The sequence below is a fragment of the Oncorhynchus tshawytscha genome, linkage group LG08 (genome assembly GCF_018296145.1).
Source record: "Oncorhynchus tshawytscha isolate Ot180627B linkage group LG08, Otsh_v2.0, whole genome shotgun sequence".
Classification (NCBI taxonomy): domain Eukaryota; kingdom Metazoa; phylum Chordata; class Actinopteri; order Salmoniformes; family Salmonidae; genus Oncorhynchus; species Oncorhynchus tshawytscha.
Window position 1 is genome coordinate 22,967,169 of NC_056436.1, and position 21,244 is coordinate 22,988,412.

Sequence of the window (21,244 nt, forward strand, 5' to 3'; positions counted from 1 at the left end):
CTCTCTTCCCCTCTCTCTTCCCTCTCTCTCTCTCTCTCTCTCTCTCTCTCTCTCTCTCTCTTCCCCTCTCTCTCTCTCTCTCTCTCTCTCTCTCTCTCTTCTCTCTCTCTCTCTCTCTCTCTCTCTCTCTCTCTTCCCCTCTCTCTCTCTCTCTCTCTCTCTCTCTCTCTCTCTCTCTCTCTCTCTCTCTCTCTCTCTCTCTCTCTCTCTCTCTCTCTCTCTCTCTTCCCCTCTCTCTCTCTCTCTCTCTCTCTCTCTCTCTTCTCTCTTCCCCTCTCTCTCTCTCTCTCTCTCTCTCTCTCTCTCTCTCTCTCTCTCTCTCTCTTCCCCTCTCTCTCTCTCTCTCTCTCTCTCTCTCTCTCTCTCTCTCTCTTCCCTCTCTCTCTCTCTCTCTCTCTCTCTCTTCCCCTCTCTCTCTCTCTCTCTCTCTCTTCCCTCTCTCTCTCTCTCTCTCTCTCTCTCTCTCTCTGTAAAGTACACATTCTTAGCGGTATCCACAGAAATGACCTCCCCAAGACCCCGTAACCTTGCTTTAATTATTTGTTTGAAAACAGCATGGAGTTCCCATGCTGAGAGTCGCTGTGTGTGCGTGTGTGTGTGTGTGTGTGTGTGGGTGGGTGGTTGTGCGTGCCTGCGTGCGTGCGTGTGTGTGGGTGCGTGAATCGTAACGCCGTGCAGTGTAAGGACATAAGGGAAACCATCAGATGTAAATACTAAAACATGGTTGGAGGTTTTGGAGAAACGCCTGTCTGTCCCTAGTGTGCCTACCCCTCTCTCTCTTCTGGTCTGGTTAGCCCTCAGACATGTAGACGTGGTGACTGTGGTCATGTCTATTCTGTGGATGTGTCTATTCTGTGGTTGTGTCTATTGTGTGGATGAGTCTATTCTGTGATTGTATCTATTCTGTGGATGAGTCTATTCTGTGGATGTGTCTATTCTGTGGATGTGTCTGTTCTGTGGTTGTATCTATTCTGTGGATGTGTGTGTGTGTTCGAAGGTTTGGGAGTGTAGTCGCCCCCCTTCCACACATGGACACATCCCTTCATCCCTGCCTGCCTGCCATCCATCCCTTCCCTCCTCCCTCCATCAATGCCATCCATCCATCCCTTCATTCCTCCATCCATCCATCCCTGCCTGCCTGCCATCCATCCATCCATCCATCCATCCATCCATCCATCCATCCTGTCCCTCCTCCCTCATCCCTGCCTGCCACCCATCCCTTCCCTCCCTCTCCCTCCCTCCCTGCCTGCCATCCATCCCATCCCTCCTCCCTCCATCCCTGCCTACCTTCCATCCCTTCACTCCTCCCTCCCTCCCTGCCTGCCATCCATCCCTTCACTCCTCCCTCCCTCCCTGCCTGCCATCCATCCCTTCACTCCTCCCTCCCTCCCTGCCTACCATCCATCCCTTCACTCCTCCCTCCATCCCTGCCTGCTTACCACCCATCCCTTCACTCCTCCCTCCCTGCCTGCCATCCCTTCATTCCTCCCTCCCTCCCTGCCTACCATCCATCCCTTCACTTCTCCCTCCCTGCCTGCCATCCATCCCTTCCCTCCTCCCTCCCTCCCTCCATCCCTCCCTGCCTGCCATCCATCCCTTCACTCCTCCATCCCTCCCTGCCTGCCATCCATCCCTTCACTCTTCCCTCCCTCCCTGCCTACCATCCACCCCTTCACTCCTCCCTCCCTCCCTGCCTGCCATCCATCCCTTCACTCCTCCCTCCCTCCCTGCCTACCATCCATCCCTTCACTCCTCCCTCCCTCCCTGCCTACCATCCATCCCTTCACTCCTCCCTCCCTCCCTGCCTACCATCCATCCCTTCACTCCTCCCTCCCTCCCTCCCTGCCTGCCATCCATCCCTTCACTCCTCCCTCCATCTCCGGAGAATTCCTGCTGGTGTTGTTTGAAGCACACACCATTAGCAGCTCATAAGAGGAGAGAAAACAGTGTTATCAGGGCTGGCTCTGATAATCTCAATTGGCTTTACTCAACCTGATAAAAGGTGCTCTGGGGGCAGAGTGGGGCTTCGGTCGGTCAGCAACCCCCTCCCTCCCCGCTGCCCCTACCAACCGCCTTACTTTGGCCACTTGTTCAGAGAATAAAAACAGAACCATGTGTGTGTTTGTGTGTGGGGGGGGTCAATCTTGGCAGCGGCCCTGACGGAAAGTAATAGAAAATCTATATGCACTCAGTTGCCAGTTTTAAGGTACACCCATCTAGTACCGAGTCGGACCCAGCCTTTGCCTCCAGACCTGCCTGAATTCTTTGGGTCTTGGATTCTATTCTCAGATACGCTGTTACATTCAAACGTTGCTCAATTGGTATCGAGGGACCTATGATTGTTGCACCGTTCTCGGCAAACACTAGACACCGTTTCTGAGGTACTGGAACCGGTGCGCCAGGCACCGACGGGAATGGGTAAAACGACAATCGTTTAGCCGGTTCTATCGTTCAATTGAAGTAACTGAATGCCTCGATGCCTGTCTGCCTGCTATATAGCAAGCCACGGCCACGTGACTCACTGTCTGTAGGAGCGAACCATTTTCATGAACGGGGGGGGTGTACCTAATAAACCGGCTACTGAGTGTATGTTTGTGTATGCTGCTGTGAAGAACTGTTTTCCCTACTCAAATGACCATGTTGGAGCAGCATAACAGTTGAGTGTAGACAGCAACCAGATAGGAAAATATGTTTGTGTATAGCTATGCAATACCTTTCATAAGAAGTACAAATGAGCAACTGTTTAGTTGGATAAGATCAAAACGTGTTCTAAATAGATCAGTAACTCAAACACGCTGTTCCATGTGCACTTTGTTATTCCTGGGGCTGTCTTCCTGTCACTGATCCAGGATGGGAATATTTAGCACCTGCAAGAAACATTCCTGATATTAAGTGCTTATGGTTATGTCCCAGAATAGGTAAGAATCCACATGGTTATAATTTCCAAACCATGTGTGCCATCTTGGGAGAAAGAAAAAAAGAGAGAGCAGGACATATATTTTTGGCAGGCCTTGTTCTGTGGGCCTTGTTCTATGGGCCTTGATCTATGAGCCTTGCTCTGTGTGAACCTTGCTCTGTGGGCCTTGCTCTGTGAGCCTTGCTCTGTGAGCCTTGCTCTGTGGGCCTTGCTGTGTGCCTTGCTCTCTGGGCCTTGCTCTCTGGGCCTTGCTCTGTGGGCCTTGCTCTGTGGGCCTTGCTCTGTGGGCCTTGATCTGTGGGCCTTGATCTGTGTGAGCCTTGCTCTGTGAGCCTGCCCAGAGCGAGCGCGATAGCAGGAATTTCTGCTTTGTTTACTTACTCACCTGGTGTAGATGCTGGAAGCCTGACTCTTTCCAAAGTACTGCAGGTGTAGTGACGCTTCTGACAGTAAAGGTAGACGATGGACAGCCAATTTTATATCCCTCTAACTCATAGTGTGTTTATTTTTATTTTTATTAATTTTTTTAATTAATTTTTTATTTCACCTTTATTTAACCAGGTAGGCTAGTTGAGAACAAGTTCTCATTTACAACTGCGACCTGGCCAAGATAAAGCATAGCAGTGTGAACAGACAGCAACACAGAGTTACACATGGAGTAAACAATAAACAAGTCAATAACACAGTAGAATTATTTTTTATATTTTTTTAAGAGTCTATATACATTGTGTGCAAAAGGCATGAGGAGGTAGGCGAATAATTACAATTTAGCAGATTAACACTGGAGTGATAAATGATGTGCAGGTAGAGATACTGGTGTGCAAAAGAGCAGAAAAGTAAATAAATAAAAACAGTATGGGGATGAGGTAGGTAAATTGGGTGGGCTATTTACAGATGGACTATGTACAGCTGCAGCGATCGGTTAGCTGCTCAGATAGCAGATGTTTAAAGTTGGTGAGGGAGATAAAAGTCTCCAACTTCAGCGATTTTTGCAATTCGTTCCAGTCACAGGCAGCAGAGAACTGGAAGGAAAGGCGGCCAAATGAGGTGTTGGCTTTAGGGATGATCAGTGAGATAAACCTGCTGGAGCACGTGCTACGGGTGGGTGTTGCCATCGTGACCAGTGAACTGAGATAAGGCGGAGTTTTACCTAGCATGGACTTGTAGATGACCTGGAGCCAGTGGGTCTGGCGATGAATATGTAGCGAGGGCCAGCCGACTAGAGCATACAGGTCGCAGTGGTGGGTGGTATAAGGTGCTTTAGTAACAAAGCGGATGGCACTGTGATAAACTGCATCCAGTTTGCTGAGTAGAGTATTGGAAGCCATTTTGTAGATGACATCGCCGAAGTCGAGGATCGGTAGGATAGTCAATTTTACTAGGGTAAGTTTGGCGGCGTGAGTGAAGGAGGCTTTGTTGCAAAATAGAAAGACGATTCTAGATTTGATTTTGGATTGGAGATGTTTGATATGAGTCTGGAAGGAGAGTTTACAGTCTAGCCAGACACCTAGGTACTTATAGATGTCCACATATTCTAGGTTGGAACCATCCAGGGTGGTGATGCTAGTCGGGCGGGCGGGTACAGGCAGCGAACGGTTGAAAAGCATGCATTTGGTTTTACTAGCGTTTAAGAGCAGTTGGAGGCCACGGAAGGAGTGTTGTGTGTGAGCCACAGACAGTTTAAACTGGTATTTACGATAGGTCCAAAAACAAATCCTCTCTTCACTAGATCACACATCACAGTCCCAAATCAACATTGATATGATCTGCCTAACTTTTCCTCGCTCTTTTCCCATGTAGGCGTTAGTCTGTCATTCCTCTGTCTGGGGCCAGCAGTACAGCCTATCTGCCCTCTGGGTGCACCCTCGCAAATAAGCTTGCCTCCATCTCTTTTCCCAACCGTGCATTTTGTCCATTTACCAATGTCACTTTGAGCGGGCAGATTACGGCCGTTTACGTTAATAGGTGAAGGTAAAGGCAGGTATCAGGGGTTCATGGGGGATTAGGAACTCAAATTGGTTCCAGAACCTTCCCTTTTTTCCATCTCCATTTCCCTCTCCATGTTCCAAAAAAGTTACCTTTCTCTCTTTTTTATTCTTTGAAAAGGGGCTCCATGCTGGAATCACCCCATGATGATTTGAAACCTTCCTCTAATATCAACCACATGTGGGTACCTTTAGCACTACCGAGCTCACTCCTCTCTGACTTCTTAGTATGAGAAAGAGAGAGAGAGAGATAAGGAGGTACTAGAGTTCACTATTTTTTAATTTTTTATTTAACCTTTATTTAACTAGGCAAATCATTTAAGAACAAATTCTTATTTACAATAACGGCCTACACCTGCCGAATCTGGATGACACTGGGCCAACTGTGCGCCGCCCTATGGAACTCCCAATCACGGCCGGTTGTGATACAGCATAGATGGAGATGACCAGTATAGGTAAAGCTGGCCCAGTCTGGGGTAGTGAAGCCAGCCTGTCTTTGACACAGCCCTGGGTCACTGCGTCCCATTTGGGACTTTAAGAGGTTGCCCCTGGCTGGCAGTCACCTTCAGATGACCCCTTGGTCTTTACAGTGGAAAGCGGCGGGAGCAGAGAGGAGAGTCGGGGAGGACTGCACAGGGAAGGCTTTGTGGAACTGCACTTATTCACCGCTGTGGCGGTGATAAAACTTCACGCAGCATAATTGATGGGCTTGCTGACATAACAATACCTTGTGAAAGAGCCGAGTGGCCATGTCTGGTCCTCATTTATAGACAGCTGGACGGGGAGCACAACCCCCCGCAATGAAAAGAGAGAGAGAGCGAGAGAGAGAGTTGGGGGGGGGGCAAATGAAAGGAACCATTTGTATGTTGCCCCTTGCGAACGTATATTATTTTGAATTTCTAATGAGTGATAACACGCGAGGAATAACATGTTTATAGGGTGTGCGTGTGTGTTAATGTGTGTGCGTGAGAGCATGTGTGTGAGAGAGAGTTGTGACATAGCCTACTGCGTGGTCTAGTTTCTCAGTGGCATGGCTGCTTCACCATAGCACACACTTAATGCCTGTGGAATGCTTTCCCGGTCTCCAGAGCAACCAAATGTAATCAAAAGCTTTATTAAACAAGGGAAATAGATCATAAGGGGCATTAAAAGAAAACCTTGTTGGGTTTCCAAGTCTGCTCACAATCACCCTTTTGTTGTTGCTGTATCTGTTTTGATTGGCTCTCCAAGAGCCAGTGGCTAATGTTGTTACTAAGTCATGCAAAACTGTGTTGTTGTGCTGCGGTTTCCGATGAACTCTCCTGTTGGTGAATGCTGTGTGATTGAAAGTGTTTTTCTCTTTTCTTCTCTCTTCTCTCCCAGGTTCATTAATGCCAGGAGAAGAATAGTACAGCCCATGATTGACCAGTCAAATCGAGCAGGTAAGAAAGTCTACTCTACACATCTTTTCCACTTTTTCCAGAGACACCAGCTCTTCCAGTTAATGTACTGGCATACACATCATGCCTCCTAGCCTGGATTTGTAAGGGAGAATCCCCAGCCCCTCTACTACCACCAAACACACACACACACACTATCTTCTTATTTTCTCAATGGGAAGTATGTGGTGGTGACGCTATCTGTTAGTTGACTGTCTGTAATAGCCGATATCCTAATCTAACACTGAGAGGTGCTTTAGCAACATGTTCTCTCTCTGTGAATTGCTAATTGGGCACAAGAGAAGCTCCAGGAATGCTTGGAGCATTTTGGTATCTACTTTGTGTTTTTTAACTCACTCAATTCCCAAGTGTCAGTCCTCTGGCTGTTGCTGCTCGGTATTCACTTAGCCCAGATTTGAAATATCAAGGGTCCTATATGTGATTGTATTGAACATCATCATTTCAATTTAGTAATTGTGGGCAATTAATTCATTCTGGTCATGAAAAACTACCTAACAGATGAAAATGAGTTTAATATGATCCATTGATCTCTGATTTCTGTCTGGATGCCCTACGTAGGGAGAGAATTTGTATTTATTATGGATCCCCATTAGCTGCTGCCAAGGCGCAGCTGCTCTTCCTGGGGTCTGGTAAAATTAAGGCAATTTTAATTCAATTTTAAAAACATTACAATGCGTGCATTACAGTTTCACAACACACTAAGTGTGTGCCCTCAGGCCCATACTCCACCACCACATATCTACAACGCAAAATCAATTTCCATTCCTTTGAAAAGGATTAAGGAAGGGTTCATATTGCAAATTGATCAGGCATTGATTTTCCATATCTACAATGGTCAGACGACAAAAAGCACTGAAAGATTAAGTCATAAACATGCCACTCTAGAATCGAGCAAAGAATCCGGACAGGAATTTATGTAGCCACCCTAGGCCGTATCGACTGTAACATTACTAAGGAAAAACGCCACATAATTTGTCTTTGAGGGAGAAAAGCTTTTTGTTGATTAGCTCGCTCCAAATCTAGAGAGAGCCCCACAAATTGGGGAGGAGATTGTGCAAATTAAGTTAACCAATTATTGAAATGAGATGCGCCTTTCCGAATCTCAGTACAATTATTGTGGTTTGTTGGGAATATTTGAGAGAGAGGAGAGAAGAGAGAGACAGAGAGCGTGTGTTTAGAGTGTGGCAATCAGTAATCTCTCTGAAGACAGCATGACTAAAAGCTTCCCCTAATCTTCAATTTGACAGATTACTCCAGATTAGGCTGTTTAGTCCAGGAATATGCTGTTTGCTACAGACTCCACAATACTCTTACTGAATAGGGCTAATGATATGGCACTATGACCTAATTTGATTACTACTGTGGACAGTATTATGATGCTTGAATAATATTTTTATATGAATCTTATTTGTAAATAATGATCATGATCAGTGTTTTCAGCTTCGCTGTACTCAGGAGATTTGAACTCATTTGAATTTGCAGGGGTAGATAATGACAATTGCAGGGGGGTAAATAGTGATGTTTTTGCCAATGATGTCCCATAACGTGTCTCTGACCATGAAATAACATCCCTGTTGCTTTGGGAAAGGCTGGTAATGGTCTTGACAGAAAATCCTGATCTCGTCAAACTGCTTGCTTCCTTTTCTCAGTTAGAGAGCAATGCATTACCCCTTCTTTTGTCTAATGTTAAAGTGTGTGTGTGTGTGTGTGTGTGTGTGTGTGTGTGTGTGTGTGTGTGTGTGTGTGTGTGTGTGTGTGTGTGTGTGTGTGTGTGTGTGTGTGTGTGTGTGTGTGTACTCATACTGTATGTGTTTGCATGCCATGCATCAGTCATGGTGGACATAATGTGTTGCAGTATGTTTGGGCCGGAGCTGGGACAGTAAGCTGATTGTGTGGTTTGTCTTCTCTCCCCCCCCCCTTCGTGTCCATGTTTTGACTACAATCAGGTTTTCTTCTTGATCCTTCAGTGAGTCAAGGAGCAGCGTACAGTCCGGAGGGCCAGCCCATGGGCAGCTTCGTACTGGACGGCCAGCAGCACATGGGGATCCGACCAGCTGGTAAGGCCTCCTCCTCCTCCTCCTCCTCCTGTCCTGTATACTAGTCACTGTGCTGTGTATGTTTACAGTCACCAATGCACCCCCTGTGACTGTATGACTACTGACAGCAACACACTCCAACCCCTCTAGCCCTGGAAATGTCACACCAGCACTGACTACTGTGCTGTACATGGTAGCATCATCAACCCAATACTAACCAATGTTATAAAACTACTGATGATATCACTGCATCATAATAAAGTTAACTTACTCAGTCAACTCCACCCTCCTCTCTCACCTCCCTTAGGTATCACTATTTACCTCTATTCGCTTGTCTCTCTTTTCACCAATCTCTAGAAAATGACACAAATCTTTGTAACGAACGGGGAGATTTGTGGAGACTAACATTTTTAGACACTTTACTACTGCACCTTCTCTTCCTCTTCCTCTCTGTAACCAATCCATCCTTCTACCTACCAGGGTGTCTATCTGCTCTGACCTGTCTGCCATTCCACCTTTGACCTTCTGCTGACTGTGTTTTTCCTCTTCTAGGGCCTATGAGTGGAATGGGGATGAATATGGGCATGGATGGGCAATGGCACTACATGTAACCTCCATCTTGTAAAGCAAAACGCAAAGAAAAAGGGGGAAGTAAGTACAACTGGGCTTTATTTCTCAAACCTCTGGGCTTGTGGTTTTAACCCACAAACCCCCTTACTTCACCACAATCCCCCTCCCATCCCCACCCTAATTTTACAACAACCTCCCCCACAGCAACCCCCTTGACAACCAGTGAGTGTGGTTGGTGTAGCATGGTGCTTTAAGGGGCGGAAGGGGGGTAAGGAAGGGGGGTTAGCTAGCTACTGAAAGATGAATAGAAGGACTGGGAATAGTGGGAGTTGCCGCCATGCCGTGAAGCTTTCTCCTGTTGGTCCCTGGGAGAGAGAGGGGGGACTTGTGGCGCCAGCCCAGACAACAGAAGAACAACCAGCACAACCAACAACCAAGGTCTTGATAGCATGGCATGTACCGACACCACACATTCATTTATCCCAACAGGGCCATCTCTCTCCCCATCTCTGACAGCCAATGCAAATGTTGGACATTTAGGGAAAAATAACATCTCCAGAGGCAGGGTCTGACGGGGAGAAATTAAACAGGCTCCAGTGAAGCGATAAAGAAGGAGAAGTGAAACTGTCCTCTGAGTGACATAAATCTGTCTTGGGAACGATTGATGCCCAAATTATCTTATATGCAAAGACGGGAGCGCCGCAGTACATTACGGTCCTCGGGCGAGATATACGAGCCGTGGGTGACATGGCCGATCCTTCACTGGGGGGTGGGGTTGGCAAGTAGGGGAGCGAGGGGAGTGAGGGGAGGGGACCTGTGTGTTTTGATTATTTTTTACTGGAGGGGGCATTGACTAGCCCCGTCATGAGACACACAGAGACAGAGCAAAGAGAGACACAGAGATACATTTAAAGGACCCGAGTCACACACAGACACACACACACACACTGTCTGATTAATCCTGGCCATTCCACCTCCCACTAGTGCCAGAGCGCTGACATTTGAAAAATCAAGATGTATCACATCCCAATGGCGGCGGGGCAGAAGAGATTTTATTTAACACCCAAACTCCTTTGCCCAGTGAGGCACAATATAATGACACTTACCTTGATTAAAAGAACCCTTTATATGTAAATGGAGCCTGGAATTTCTGAAGAGTCACCAAAGCCATTCTATTGGCAAAGCCCATTTCTCTCCTCTTTTTTCTCCCTCCCTCTCTCATCTCATCCCCTCCTGTCTTTGCTAATGGCGTCAGGGATTTAAAAAAAACTTTGAGAAGCAATGTTCCCTAAAACAGACACAGAGACAACATTTGCTCAGCTTGGCTAATTCTTAATATAGGCTATATAATTTTGAGACTATTCAATTATATAACATATTTTATGCTTCATGACCAATTACATTAATAGCTTAATACAGAGGAATATTATCATCTTCTGATTTGATTACGCTGCCAAACAATATGGTATATTTGGTACTTAATTATCTCCAGCCATTGAGCAGGCCTGCTCTACCAGAACAGGACAGAACTGAACAGAATGGGAAGAAAGATAAAGAGAGAGGGATAAGGAGAGAGGAGAGAGTGTGGGGAGAAGAGAGGAGAGGAGAGAGAGAGAGTGGGGGAGAGGAGAGGAGAGAGAGAGGGATAGGGAGAGAGGAGAGAGAGAGTGTGGGGAGAAGAGAGGAGAGGAGAGAGAGAGTGGGGGAGAGGAGAGGAGAGGAGAGAGAGAGGAGAGAGGGATAGAGAGAGAGAGGAAGGGATAGAAAGAGAGAGAGAGAGAGAGAGAGAGAGAGAGAGAGAGAGAGACCAGTCTCACCATTATTGTCTTCAGATGATTTGACCACTCCTGTTAATAAAGGGGGCCCGCAGATCTACTTAACAGAATGACTGCAGCTTTACAAGACTGGAGATTACCAGCTTACAGTGTCAAAAACATCTGTTGGGCCTTTTAACAGGAGCCGCTCCAGGTTATATGGAGGTGAGGGCACCCCTCGCATACCCCTCACGTACCCCTTGCCTCACACCTCAGCCCTGCCCAGCCCAACCCAGCATGTCCAGATTGAATTACTTATTTTATGACCCCGTAGTGAGGTTTTAAGAGAACACTGCGACAAACTTGTGAATTTCCAATTAACTAGACGTGGATAGTAGGAGGGTAGTGAGTATTAGAAAATGGCACCTTGCTTTCAGCCAATGAGATTGGTCATTAATTTTGGCCTCTGCTGTCCTGTTTTCTCCCTCGCTACCTCCTCAACTTGCTGGGCTCTGCTCTGTCATTTCTTAATTGCGGTGTACTAAGGTGGAGGAATGTGGAGAGTGAGCATGCCTGGTGACCTTGCGGCGACCACTCTCCTTCACCCCTCCCTCCCAAGCAGCGTTAATCCCCCAAGGGTTCACATTACAAAGCAGGCCTATCCAGGCCCCACTGGCTCCAGCACCAGAAGTATCCCACCCCAGACCCACACCTGCTCTCCCCTGCTTCTCTCCAGGGTCCAGGACTTTGGGCCAGGCCTGTTCCCATACTCTAGTCCCAGGCCACAGGGCCCCCCACCACCACTACCTTCTCCCTGGTCTGCAGACAACAAACACACCCCTGAATAACCAAACAGAAGCACCACTGAGCAGGCTTCTGTTTCCACCAACCAGGCACAGAGTGAGGGGATGCCAACATGCTGGGGTCTCCACACACATCAACACAGGGCCCTACTCTCCGTACCAAGGGGTATCACATCAACACAGGGCCCTACTCTCCATACCAAGGGGTATCACATCAGCACAGGGCCCTACTCTCCGTACCAAGGGGTATCACATCAGCACAGGGTCCTACTCTCCGTACCAAGGGGTATCACATCAACACAGGGCCCTACTCCCCGTACCAAGGGGTATCACATCAGCACAGGTCCCTACTCTCCGTACCAAGGGGTATCACATCAGCACAGGGTCCTACTCTCCGTACCAAGGGGTATCACATCAGCACAGGTCCCTACTCTCCGTACCAAGGGTATCACATCAGCACAGGGCCCTACTCCCCGTACCAAGGGGTATCACATCAGCACAGGGTCCTACTCTCCGTACCAAGGGGTATCACATCAGCACAGGGCCCTACTCCCCGTACCAAGGGGTATCACATCAGCACAGGTCCCTACTCTCCGTACCAAGGGGTATCACATCAGCACAGGGTCCTACTCTCCGTACCAAGGGTATCACATCAGCACAGGGTCCTACTCTCCGTACCAAGGGGTATCACATCAGCACAGGGTCCTACTCTCCGTACCAAGGGGTATCACATCAGCACAGGGTCCTACTCTCCGTACCAAGGGGTATCACATCAGCACAGGGTCCTACTCCCGTACCAAGGGTATCACATCAGCACAGGGTCCTACTCTCCGTACCAAGGGGTATCACATCAGCACAGGTCCTACTCTCCGTACCAAGGGTATCACATCAGCACAGGGTCCTACTCTCCGTACCAGGGGTATCACATCAGCACAGGGTCCTACTCTCCGTACCAAGGGGTATCACATCAGCACAGGGTCCTACTCTCCGTACCAAGGGGTATCACATCAGCACAGGGTCCTACTCTCCGTACCAAGGGGTATCACATCAGCACAGGGTCCTACTCTCCGTACCAAGGGGTATCACTTCAGCATATTCCTCCCTCTCCTCCCTACCTCCTTTTTCTCCCTCCCTCTCTTCCACTCTACATTCTCTCTCCCTCATTTTATCTCTCTGTTGGCTCTGTTTCTTGCTGTCTCTGTGCTTTAGCTGTTGTTGTCATTATACTTTTCCAAGAGCAGCACTTTGTTTTGGTTAAAAGTGGAGGGGAAAGGAGGGGAAAACGCAAAGCCTTGAATGCTATTCTTAGACTGCCGTGTTGTTATAGTTAAATGGCTCTAAATGATTTAATAACTTCTTTAATGGGTTTTAAATCAAACATGTTCACAGTAGTGCGTCCCCCTGAGAAAACGCCTCTATTCGGGTTGTCACTACATTCAGTGGGGGAATTGACTCTTCTGCCTGTAAAGATATTAGTGTTGCTAACATCAGTATGGCAGCTAGCTTCACATCCTCCAGGACGATTGTGTCTGGATGGTTGGAAATCACTTTCCAACCTGAGAACTGACCATGATTCTATTGACATTGTAACAGACTCTCAATCACCTAAAATATAGTGATAAAATAGCTTTTTTAGCTCCTAAAACAACATTTCGGAAGTAGCTTTGGACTTTTGGGACATGTGTAATCCTAAATGTAGTTAGTATGTTATTTGACTTAATTTTTACACCACAAAATGAGCTCACTTTACACAAGGTAAAAATGAATGTTTTATTTTATGTCAGAGTCACGAAATTTGGAATTCAGTAGTACATTTTTGTAATACTTTTCCATTCAAGTGAGTGTTTGTTTTTAACCCTCCCTCTCTCTCTCTCTCTGATCTCAGGGCTTCAAGGCATGCCAGGGGAGTACGTACCTCAGAGTGGTCCTATGGGCATGAGCATGGCCCCGCAAAGTTACACCCCTCCTCATCAGATGACCCCTCACCCCACCCAGCTTCGACACGGACCCTCCCTCCACCCCTAACTGCCCGGCCCCCATCACCTTCATCACACCCACCATCCCCATCACTCAGCCATGCTGATGCACGGAGGACCCCCCTCTCACCCAGGAATCACCATGTCTGCACATAGCCCCCGCCACCCCCCGCTGAGCCCCATTGACCCCAGCGCTGGAGGACAAGGCCTGGACATCCACGCCCAATTGTATAAGGGAACTTTACTACCACAATGACGTCAACATCATCAACAACAACAGCAGCAGCTACTAAGAGAAAAAAACATCAACAACAACAACCCTACAACAAAGCTATTTTCAGAAAACATTTCAGAATAAAAGCGCAAAGCCCTTTGACCGGAATTAGACATTAAAAACAGAATTCCAGATGAGCTGTGATGATTTTTTCCTTTTTTCTTTTTTTTTTACTTGTCAATTTTGTTACTTTCATCCAAATGGAGGACCAAGCTGACATGAACACTTTGTCTTGGGCTTTTGTTAAAGATCAACAGAAGATGTTCTGACAACAGACACGTGCAAACACGGACACGCACACAACTCAAGACACACACATACAAACACAGTACCCACTCTCTCCAGTGACACGTTCAACTAATTTTCAAATGAAATCACTCTCGAAAATTGAGAGAAAAAAAGAGAAGAAAAGATTCCCAAGAGTTATAACTACTGTAGTATAAAAATTATAGAAACGAAGTTAAAACGTGTGCATTTTTCGTTGATCACTCAATTTATGTTTCCTGAGCTAGTTATAGAATTAAAGGTTAAGCCTTTCTCTCACACTGTGTGTGCTCCTTCCTGGAGGAGAAACTGTCTCGGTGGTGCAGCAGCACTAGAAAACACAAAAGATGGAACATCTCAACAACGGACTCCCATTCGCTCCCAACCAGAGCAACAGGCAGAACAGGCGCTGTCCCCCATAGAGAACAGGGCATGATGGGAAAAGGCTGCTAAATGACACCTGATCTCTCCAGAAGATTCAGTTTAAAAATGTTTCATGCCCCTAGTTTTTTTGGTTCATGAATGAATGTTGCCCTGTAGGTATATAAACAAAAGTTATTAGTTTGAATTGCCCAAGCACTGGATTGTGTTGGTTTTATACATTTTTATTTTATTTTATTTTTTTGTATCCTGGACTCTCATTGACAGAGCCTATTGAAGGACGCTAGTGGAAAAGCAGCATCCTACTTTGCTTCTTTGCCTCTGGATAAACATACTTGCCATAAGGACAATACTGACACAATGGTGGATTCTTTGGCACTGGGAGAAACAATTGATGGTTGATGCACCAAAAAACATAAAAAAGACAAAAAGACAAAAAAATATCTTAAATTATGAACTCAAAGCTTTGGGAAAAAGCTGAGAGAATATTGCAACAAACTTCGTACAGAGTTCAGTCTATTAATTGTTTCATGTTAGATATTCTATGTGTTTACCTCAATTGAAAAAGAATGTTTTTGCTAGTTTCAGATCTGCTGTGGCATTGATATTGTATGTCTATGAATTCCTTCCTTTTTCAGCACGTGTTCCTCACTAGATGATACAATGCCATCTCCCTTAAGCTTTGTCAAAAATACATTATTAAATACTTGTATGAGGACTGTGACGTAATGTTTAAAAGGTGTTCAGTCACAAATGCTGTAATAAATATTTCATTTTTGATTTTTGTTAGATTTGTGTGTGCTGTGTGTTACGAACACAACTAACAGTAATTAAGCCTACATAGTAATGGGTTTATATTTATTATAGGTCGTATATTATTATTATTATTATTGCAAAGTTATCATGGTGATAGTTCTGACAGAAAATGGTTAACAAAGTTTGGCTAAATAGCTATATCAATATTAGGGTAATGCTATAAAAAGCATGATTGTTCATTCAAAGACAGTGCATTTCTACACACTTAGGTTACCTTACCCGGTAAAGTTTATAGTTGCAAAATCCCCAAGGGAGTGGTGCCACTTTAGTGGAACTAAGAAAGAAAAGCAATCTGGCGACCTGTTGCAACAAAAGAAATTAATCATTTATAATGTATTTTAAATCTGTGTTTTAATTATATTTGCAATGGTTTGCTTTGTCAGAAACACAAATATGGCATGATTTTTTATTTTTCATTATAATGTCAGTGGAAATGGTGATACAAAACCTTGGATTTGCATGCCTTCCCATTTGAGTTGAGTTTTAAACAGATAATCGATTTCGATAGCATACAGTTCAACATATTTACAATAACCTCAGTTTTACCATTGGCTTCAAACAATAGAATATGCATTTGTCCCTTCCCTTTTGCTGCAACCGTTTCCAACTGACAACATACAAGTAAGTGCTGCAAGTGAATATTTCCGCCGCTTTACAGCGACCCCTGACGGCGTCATCTGAATCGCTCACGGGTTCACTGATAATCTTTTGATATCTCTTTGCCAGTGTTTGCTCGCGGCCATAGAAGTCATAGCCTTAAACCAGAAATGACTATCTCTCTGTCTTGCAGGATGAAATCTTTCTGCCTTTCAGATAAGGGATTTAACTCCAACAATGCTGTAATGGCTGGGTTTATTTTTACACTCCTGTCCATAATGCTATTGTAAAACGTAGTGGATTGTGTTACATTTTTCTTCCACACATTGAAAGCAGTTGATAATAATAATAATAGTATTAATACATCGTTTTTTTATTAGGCTATAGGGAATTCTGTATTAGGAAGGTCACTACACAAAACACTTGTTTTGTTCTTCAAATGGTCTACTGTAGAGAACTGTTAGAGCTATAGGGCTTTCCCGTTTTAACTCCAGCGCTCAGCCCTGTCTGTAGCCTGTAGGTGAGTGACGTCTAGGGAGGGCATTGGGTTGTTGAGCCAGAACAAGCATAGGGCTGGTGGAAAGGGGGGAAATATTATGTTGACTTTATTGCAACTTACTACTTTCAAAATGCCTTACAGTCCTGATCCTGACGCAAAACAAAATTGCCCTGTGATTTTAGAGATTTTTTTTATCCGTTTTCCAATTGCTGAATAATCTTCGCCTGATTTATCTCATTTCTAATAATTCATTATTCCTATGAAATTATGTTGATAAAGTATATTATTAGGTTCTTGTTATCAAATTGTTTGGTATATTTATTTTATTCCCTCAAGCGTGCAGCCTCCAAGACTTTCAGAGTTGAAAAAGTGAAAATAAGAAATAATTTACAAATGGAAGATTACGTTGGTAATAGACTACAACTAGTTGCATGAGTATTTCGATATTACAGAAATTAAAATATGTAGGCCTATATTGAAACAAAAACAAAAGAAAAAAGAATCCAGTAAATATGCAAAATACCCAAACATAATTGTTCAAAAAATGCGTCAAATGAAGATAGAAAAACACCTTTCTGAGCCTTTGACAGGTTGAACAAACTGTTAGGTTTTCATCCGCGTTCACAACGCATTTGATGATGCACAATTTGAATTGTTTAAAAGCTTATACACTTCTTTTATCATCCTATTATGTGGATGAACGGAAGGAAGAAGCCCTCCGTTTTGTGTGAAGATTATCTGGTCTAAAAGAAAAAACGCCTTGATTATTGTGGATGGTGGTAGTGGCGGGGGTGGGGGTGGGGGGTAATATTAATAGTTTTTTCTCCTTTTTCCCTCTTTCTCCATTTTCGAGGAGACAGAAGGTAGATTGCCTCTGCTGTTTCCCTTTGCCGATTCGGTGTGACAGGAATGATGGATGATCCAGCCGAGCTAAACAACACCGCCCCTTCATCTCCTCCCTGTCAAAGCTAGTTCGGGTACTAGTGCAGGAATAAAATAAGGAATAGTCCCCCTGCACTGCTCTCTCTGCACAACACAAAACCACCTTCCCCAGACCGTTTTCCTCTCCTCTCTACAGTCTCAGACAACGATATTAAATGTCCACAATACCCTTCAGAACACGACGCCGTTGCTGGCTGTGTGTACACAGGCAACACGTTAATAAAGCCCTAACCTTCTGATAATATCGTATCTTATAGAGCACCTAGAGAAAGAAGTAGGTTATTCGATCTGCAACACTGGGTCAGGATTTGGGCTCTTCGGAGTGAGTCTCAAGAAATAGGCTACAAAATGTCATTGCTACTAAGATGTTTTTTTTGCAAATAAACTGTATTTTATTTGCGGTTGTGTGTCAGGTTATACCTCCATTGCTCTAAGTTTGTAGCTTTCTTCTTTCTAAACGCTGCGTTGTAAGTGGGTGCGCGTGAGTGGTGGGGCTTCACGCATCTTCGCTTTGCAGCTGGCCTCACAAAAATGGCTTGCTTTGGGAACAGTTTTTATTTAGGGCGGGTTTCTATCTCTCTGTGTGTTTTTTGTTTTATTTGAATGCTGACCTCCTTTTTTAACATTTCAGCAGTTCGCTCTTTTTGCCATAAGGTGTTTCTATGACTACGTTGTGTATGTGAGCGGGTCAGAGGCAGGGGTCCGCTGGGGAAAAGGCCGCATTTCGGTGATCATTTATCATTGTCAACCGCATAATGATTCTCCCTGCAGTCCCCTATTGATGAGGATAATTACATTAGCTCGGACTGGCTGATCAATAAAGGACGGGGAAAATGGTTTATTATAGCACACGGACAAGGATTGTGGCGGCCAAGGGAGGCTTCCCACTGGGAAAGGACGTCAATTCAACGTCTATTCCACGTTGTTTCAACGTAATTTCATTTAAATAGGGAATAGGGACGGATATCGAGTTGGTGGAGGATTGGAAACAAACTTCACTTTGACGGAGGGAGCGTTGGAGATATTGTTTGATTGCTTTGCTGTGACATGACTAGACATGGTGGAGATATTTTAATCGGATCTCCTGTTGGTTCATGAGGGTGCCAAAATATTTGATTTATCAATATGTTGTCTAAAAATTAGATATACACACGTTCAATTACCGTTGGTCTTGAATGCGTTTCTAATAGGCTACTAAACAGTTTCCAACTGAATATAAAATACTTTTAATTCGGTTGAAAAACAATCTTTCGGAGGTCTTCTCATAAATGCTGTTTTACAGTGAAGTGTATGTTTTCTTTGACTTCAATATACCCTTATTGAGCACAGTGTTTGGATATGAAGGAGGAGAGGGGTGTGTTCAAATACTCAGCATAGTCATTTATCAGAATATGCATACAGTGAGTGTATCTCTTTCCGTGTGTGTGTGTTTTAATTGTCACCAACTTATCCCCTGCAGGAATATTGCTGACTCTTTCTCCTAATTCTCCATGCTACCTCCCATTTACGCCTGATGAACGCATCTGCTGAAGACAGCTCCCTACAACCTATTTATCATTTATGATAAATACTACTGTATTCGAATAAAAACGTTGCTTTTTATTTTAACAGTGCCCGCAGCAAGAAAAAGAAAACACCCCACACATTTACAGAAAGACATTTTTATTTTTAAGTAACAAAGAAATAGGCCTATAGCCTAAAATATAATATACTTAAATGCAGCAATGTCGGCAACACAGTAATAATACTGCTAATATAATTCAAATAATGACATTAACATTTATATCATGATACCCGTTGATAATGATATGCCTAATAATAGTTTTGTAAATAATAGGCATAGTTTTTCTTCAGAAATGTGTCTAAAATCATACAATTACAGGCTACAATGAACAAATAAAATTCAGAAGAATGATTATAATGAGATAACTAAATGACTATTGACTAGTGAGATTCATCAGACAGTCAGTTCTTCACCCCTGTCACAATATCCCAACCTGCATCCCACTGACTACACACAGCCTAAATAGTAAATACCTAAAAGGCCATTCGTAATCTATGGGTGAGTGGAAACATGCATCAAAATTATGTTGTGGAAAAGGAGAGAAAACTAACGATGGGGGTTTCTGTTTCAGGGGGAAATCACATGAATAACTAGCAGGCTAATGTTGAGGACTTTTTGCGCTTGGTCGCTTTTTTGAATCAGAGCCGATTTCTTTACACTCCAGTGGTGCTTGTCTTCTTAAAACTGAGTGACAGATTGAGCTCTCCCCTCCTCCTCTCTAAAACTTAATGAATTACATTTTTCTAATTGGTTAAATAACATAGCTAAAGGGGGCAGAATTGGCAATAGAAAACTGCAGTGCAATGGTCATGCAGTGCAATGGTCATTCTAGTCGGTGCGTTGTGGAAATAGAAGGGGATTTGCACGTGTGACTGGAGAATAAATAAAGCCCAATAAAGGACACAAGCTGGGAGTTTAGTTAAGCCGCGAGGTGCAGCTCAAGCCTTTATATTTGAATAAGTTTACATTTAATTAAGCCAGCCTAGGGCCGGACGATCTGATATTTCCTCATTAGGTTGCCTTCCCCAATGCTGAGCGTTACATGGGCTTAAAGGTTGTCAACATTTGACCAGTTTTCCACTGAAATAATCACGGTTTGTAGCTCGAGGATTTAACTCAGCAAATAAATCTTGCCTCATTCGGCGGAACTAACAGGAGCACAAATGTTTATAATTCCTCGTCCCTAACTTGCCTTTATGTATAATTCTTACACTTATTTGAACAAAAAAACGTAGATACCTTGCGGGGTGCTTAGGGCAGCAAAGTGAGACATTTCATGAGAACTGTAAATAACAGAAGGGCTCTGGCAATGAAAGGAAGGGCGCTGCAGGAAAAAGGAGAGAGAGGGCAGTGGGGAGAGAGAGAGGGGGTGAAGAGAGAAGGAGAGAGGGAAAGAGGATGGAGGGCAGAGAGCAGGGACAAGCAGCAAGAGAGATTCCCCCCATGTTTATCGAGTAGGCTACAAGCTTGGGCACTGTGCTACAACATCATGGCGACCCCTTCTGGAAGAGAAAATAATGTGTTCACTTGGAATGCACTGAGCTGCGTTCTCCTTCTCCTTCCTCCCTAGACACGTATTCATTCTAAAATGTTGAATTGGCCTACACTATATTGATGCGTTTAGTGATGGTATATCGAAAAGCTTACAACATATTGGAAATCCCTTGAAAAGTATTCACTTGTAATTGTTTTTGTATTTCCGCCCTTGAGGGTTCATACTTTTTGCTATACAGCCTAGTGGATTTTAAATTCAGGTACTTGCTTTCATATTTTGCAAGGATCGGGAAAATAAAATAGCCTACATATAAATCACATATATCTCCCCGTGATTGATGATATATTATTAATTTGTAAAGCATTTCGATTTATGTTTGTTCCACAGTCCTCAACCAATATGCTATACGTTTTATGAAACGAATTATGAAACATTCACAAAGTTATTAGGTCTACATAACCAAAATGTCCAAAACAATGGTCAATACAGGCTTATCTGGTCTCAGCGTCCACAGCCAAGATGACCCTGTATATAGGCGACCCCCTAAAGACTCTCAACATCTATTTATTCACAGGTATAGACCTCCTTATGCATGTATTAGGGGGGCATTGATGGTATAATCAATAAAAATGGATTTTAGGGTAAATATGTGAGCTCTAGGGACCCGTTGAGAGCTAGGCTTCTCGTTCCTTTGTGTATTCTAGTGAGGTTTCAAACACCACAACCATGCCAAGCAAGTAGCCATCTCTGCTCTGGACTGTCAGGCTTAAGAGTAAACAGCACGGCTAAAGTCACAGAGCAGTGAACCAGAAGCACCCTGCTCTGAGTAGCTAACGCGACGACTTTTCATTTTATCCCACTTGAAGATTATGACTGAAAGAATGGAATCAGTAACCATTATCTTCTCGAATGGCAGTACAAACTGCGCCTTA

The 21,244-nt window shown here is 44.4% G+C and overlaps 1 protein-coding gene across 4 annotated transcripts in view; it reads left to right on the forward strand.

Annotated features, from left to right (window-relative positions):
• Positions 1-15,179, forward strand: part of LOC112232721 (homeobox protein Meis2) — a 121,967-nt gene extending 106,788 nt beyond the window's left edge. For 3 of the 4 annotated variants that reach the window (XM_042325345.1, XM_042325343.1, XM_042325344.1), the window contains exons 10-13: positions 6,265-6,323; positions 8,288-8,398; positions 8,930-9,028; positions 13,390-15,179. In XM_042325345.1, coding sequence (XP_042181279.1) covers positions 6,265-6,323; positions 8,288-8,398; positions 8,930-8,988 — 229 coding nt within the window. In that variant the 3' untranslated portion in view covers positions 8,989-9,028; positions 13,390-15,179. The remainder of the gene's footprint in view (positions 1-6,264; positions 6,324-8,287; positions 8,399-8,929; positions 9,029-13,389) is intronic. The other variant, XM_042325346.1, reaches the window with a different exon arrangement.
• The last annotated feature ends 6,065 nt before the right edge of the window (positions 15,180-21,244 follow it).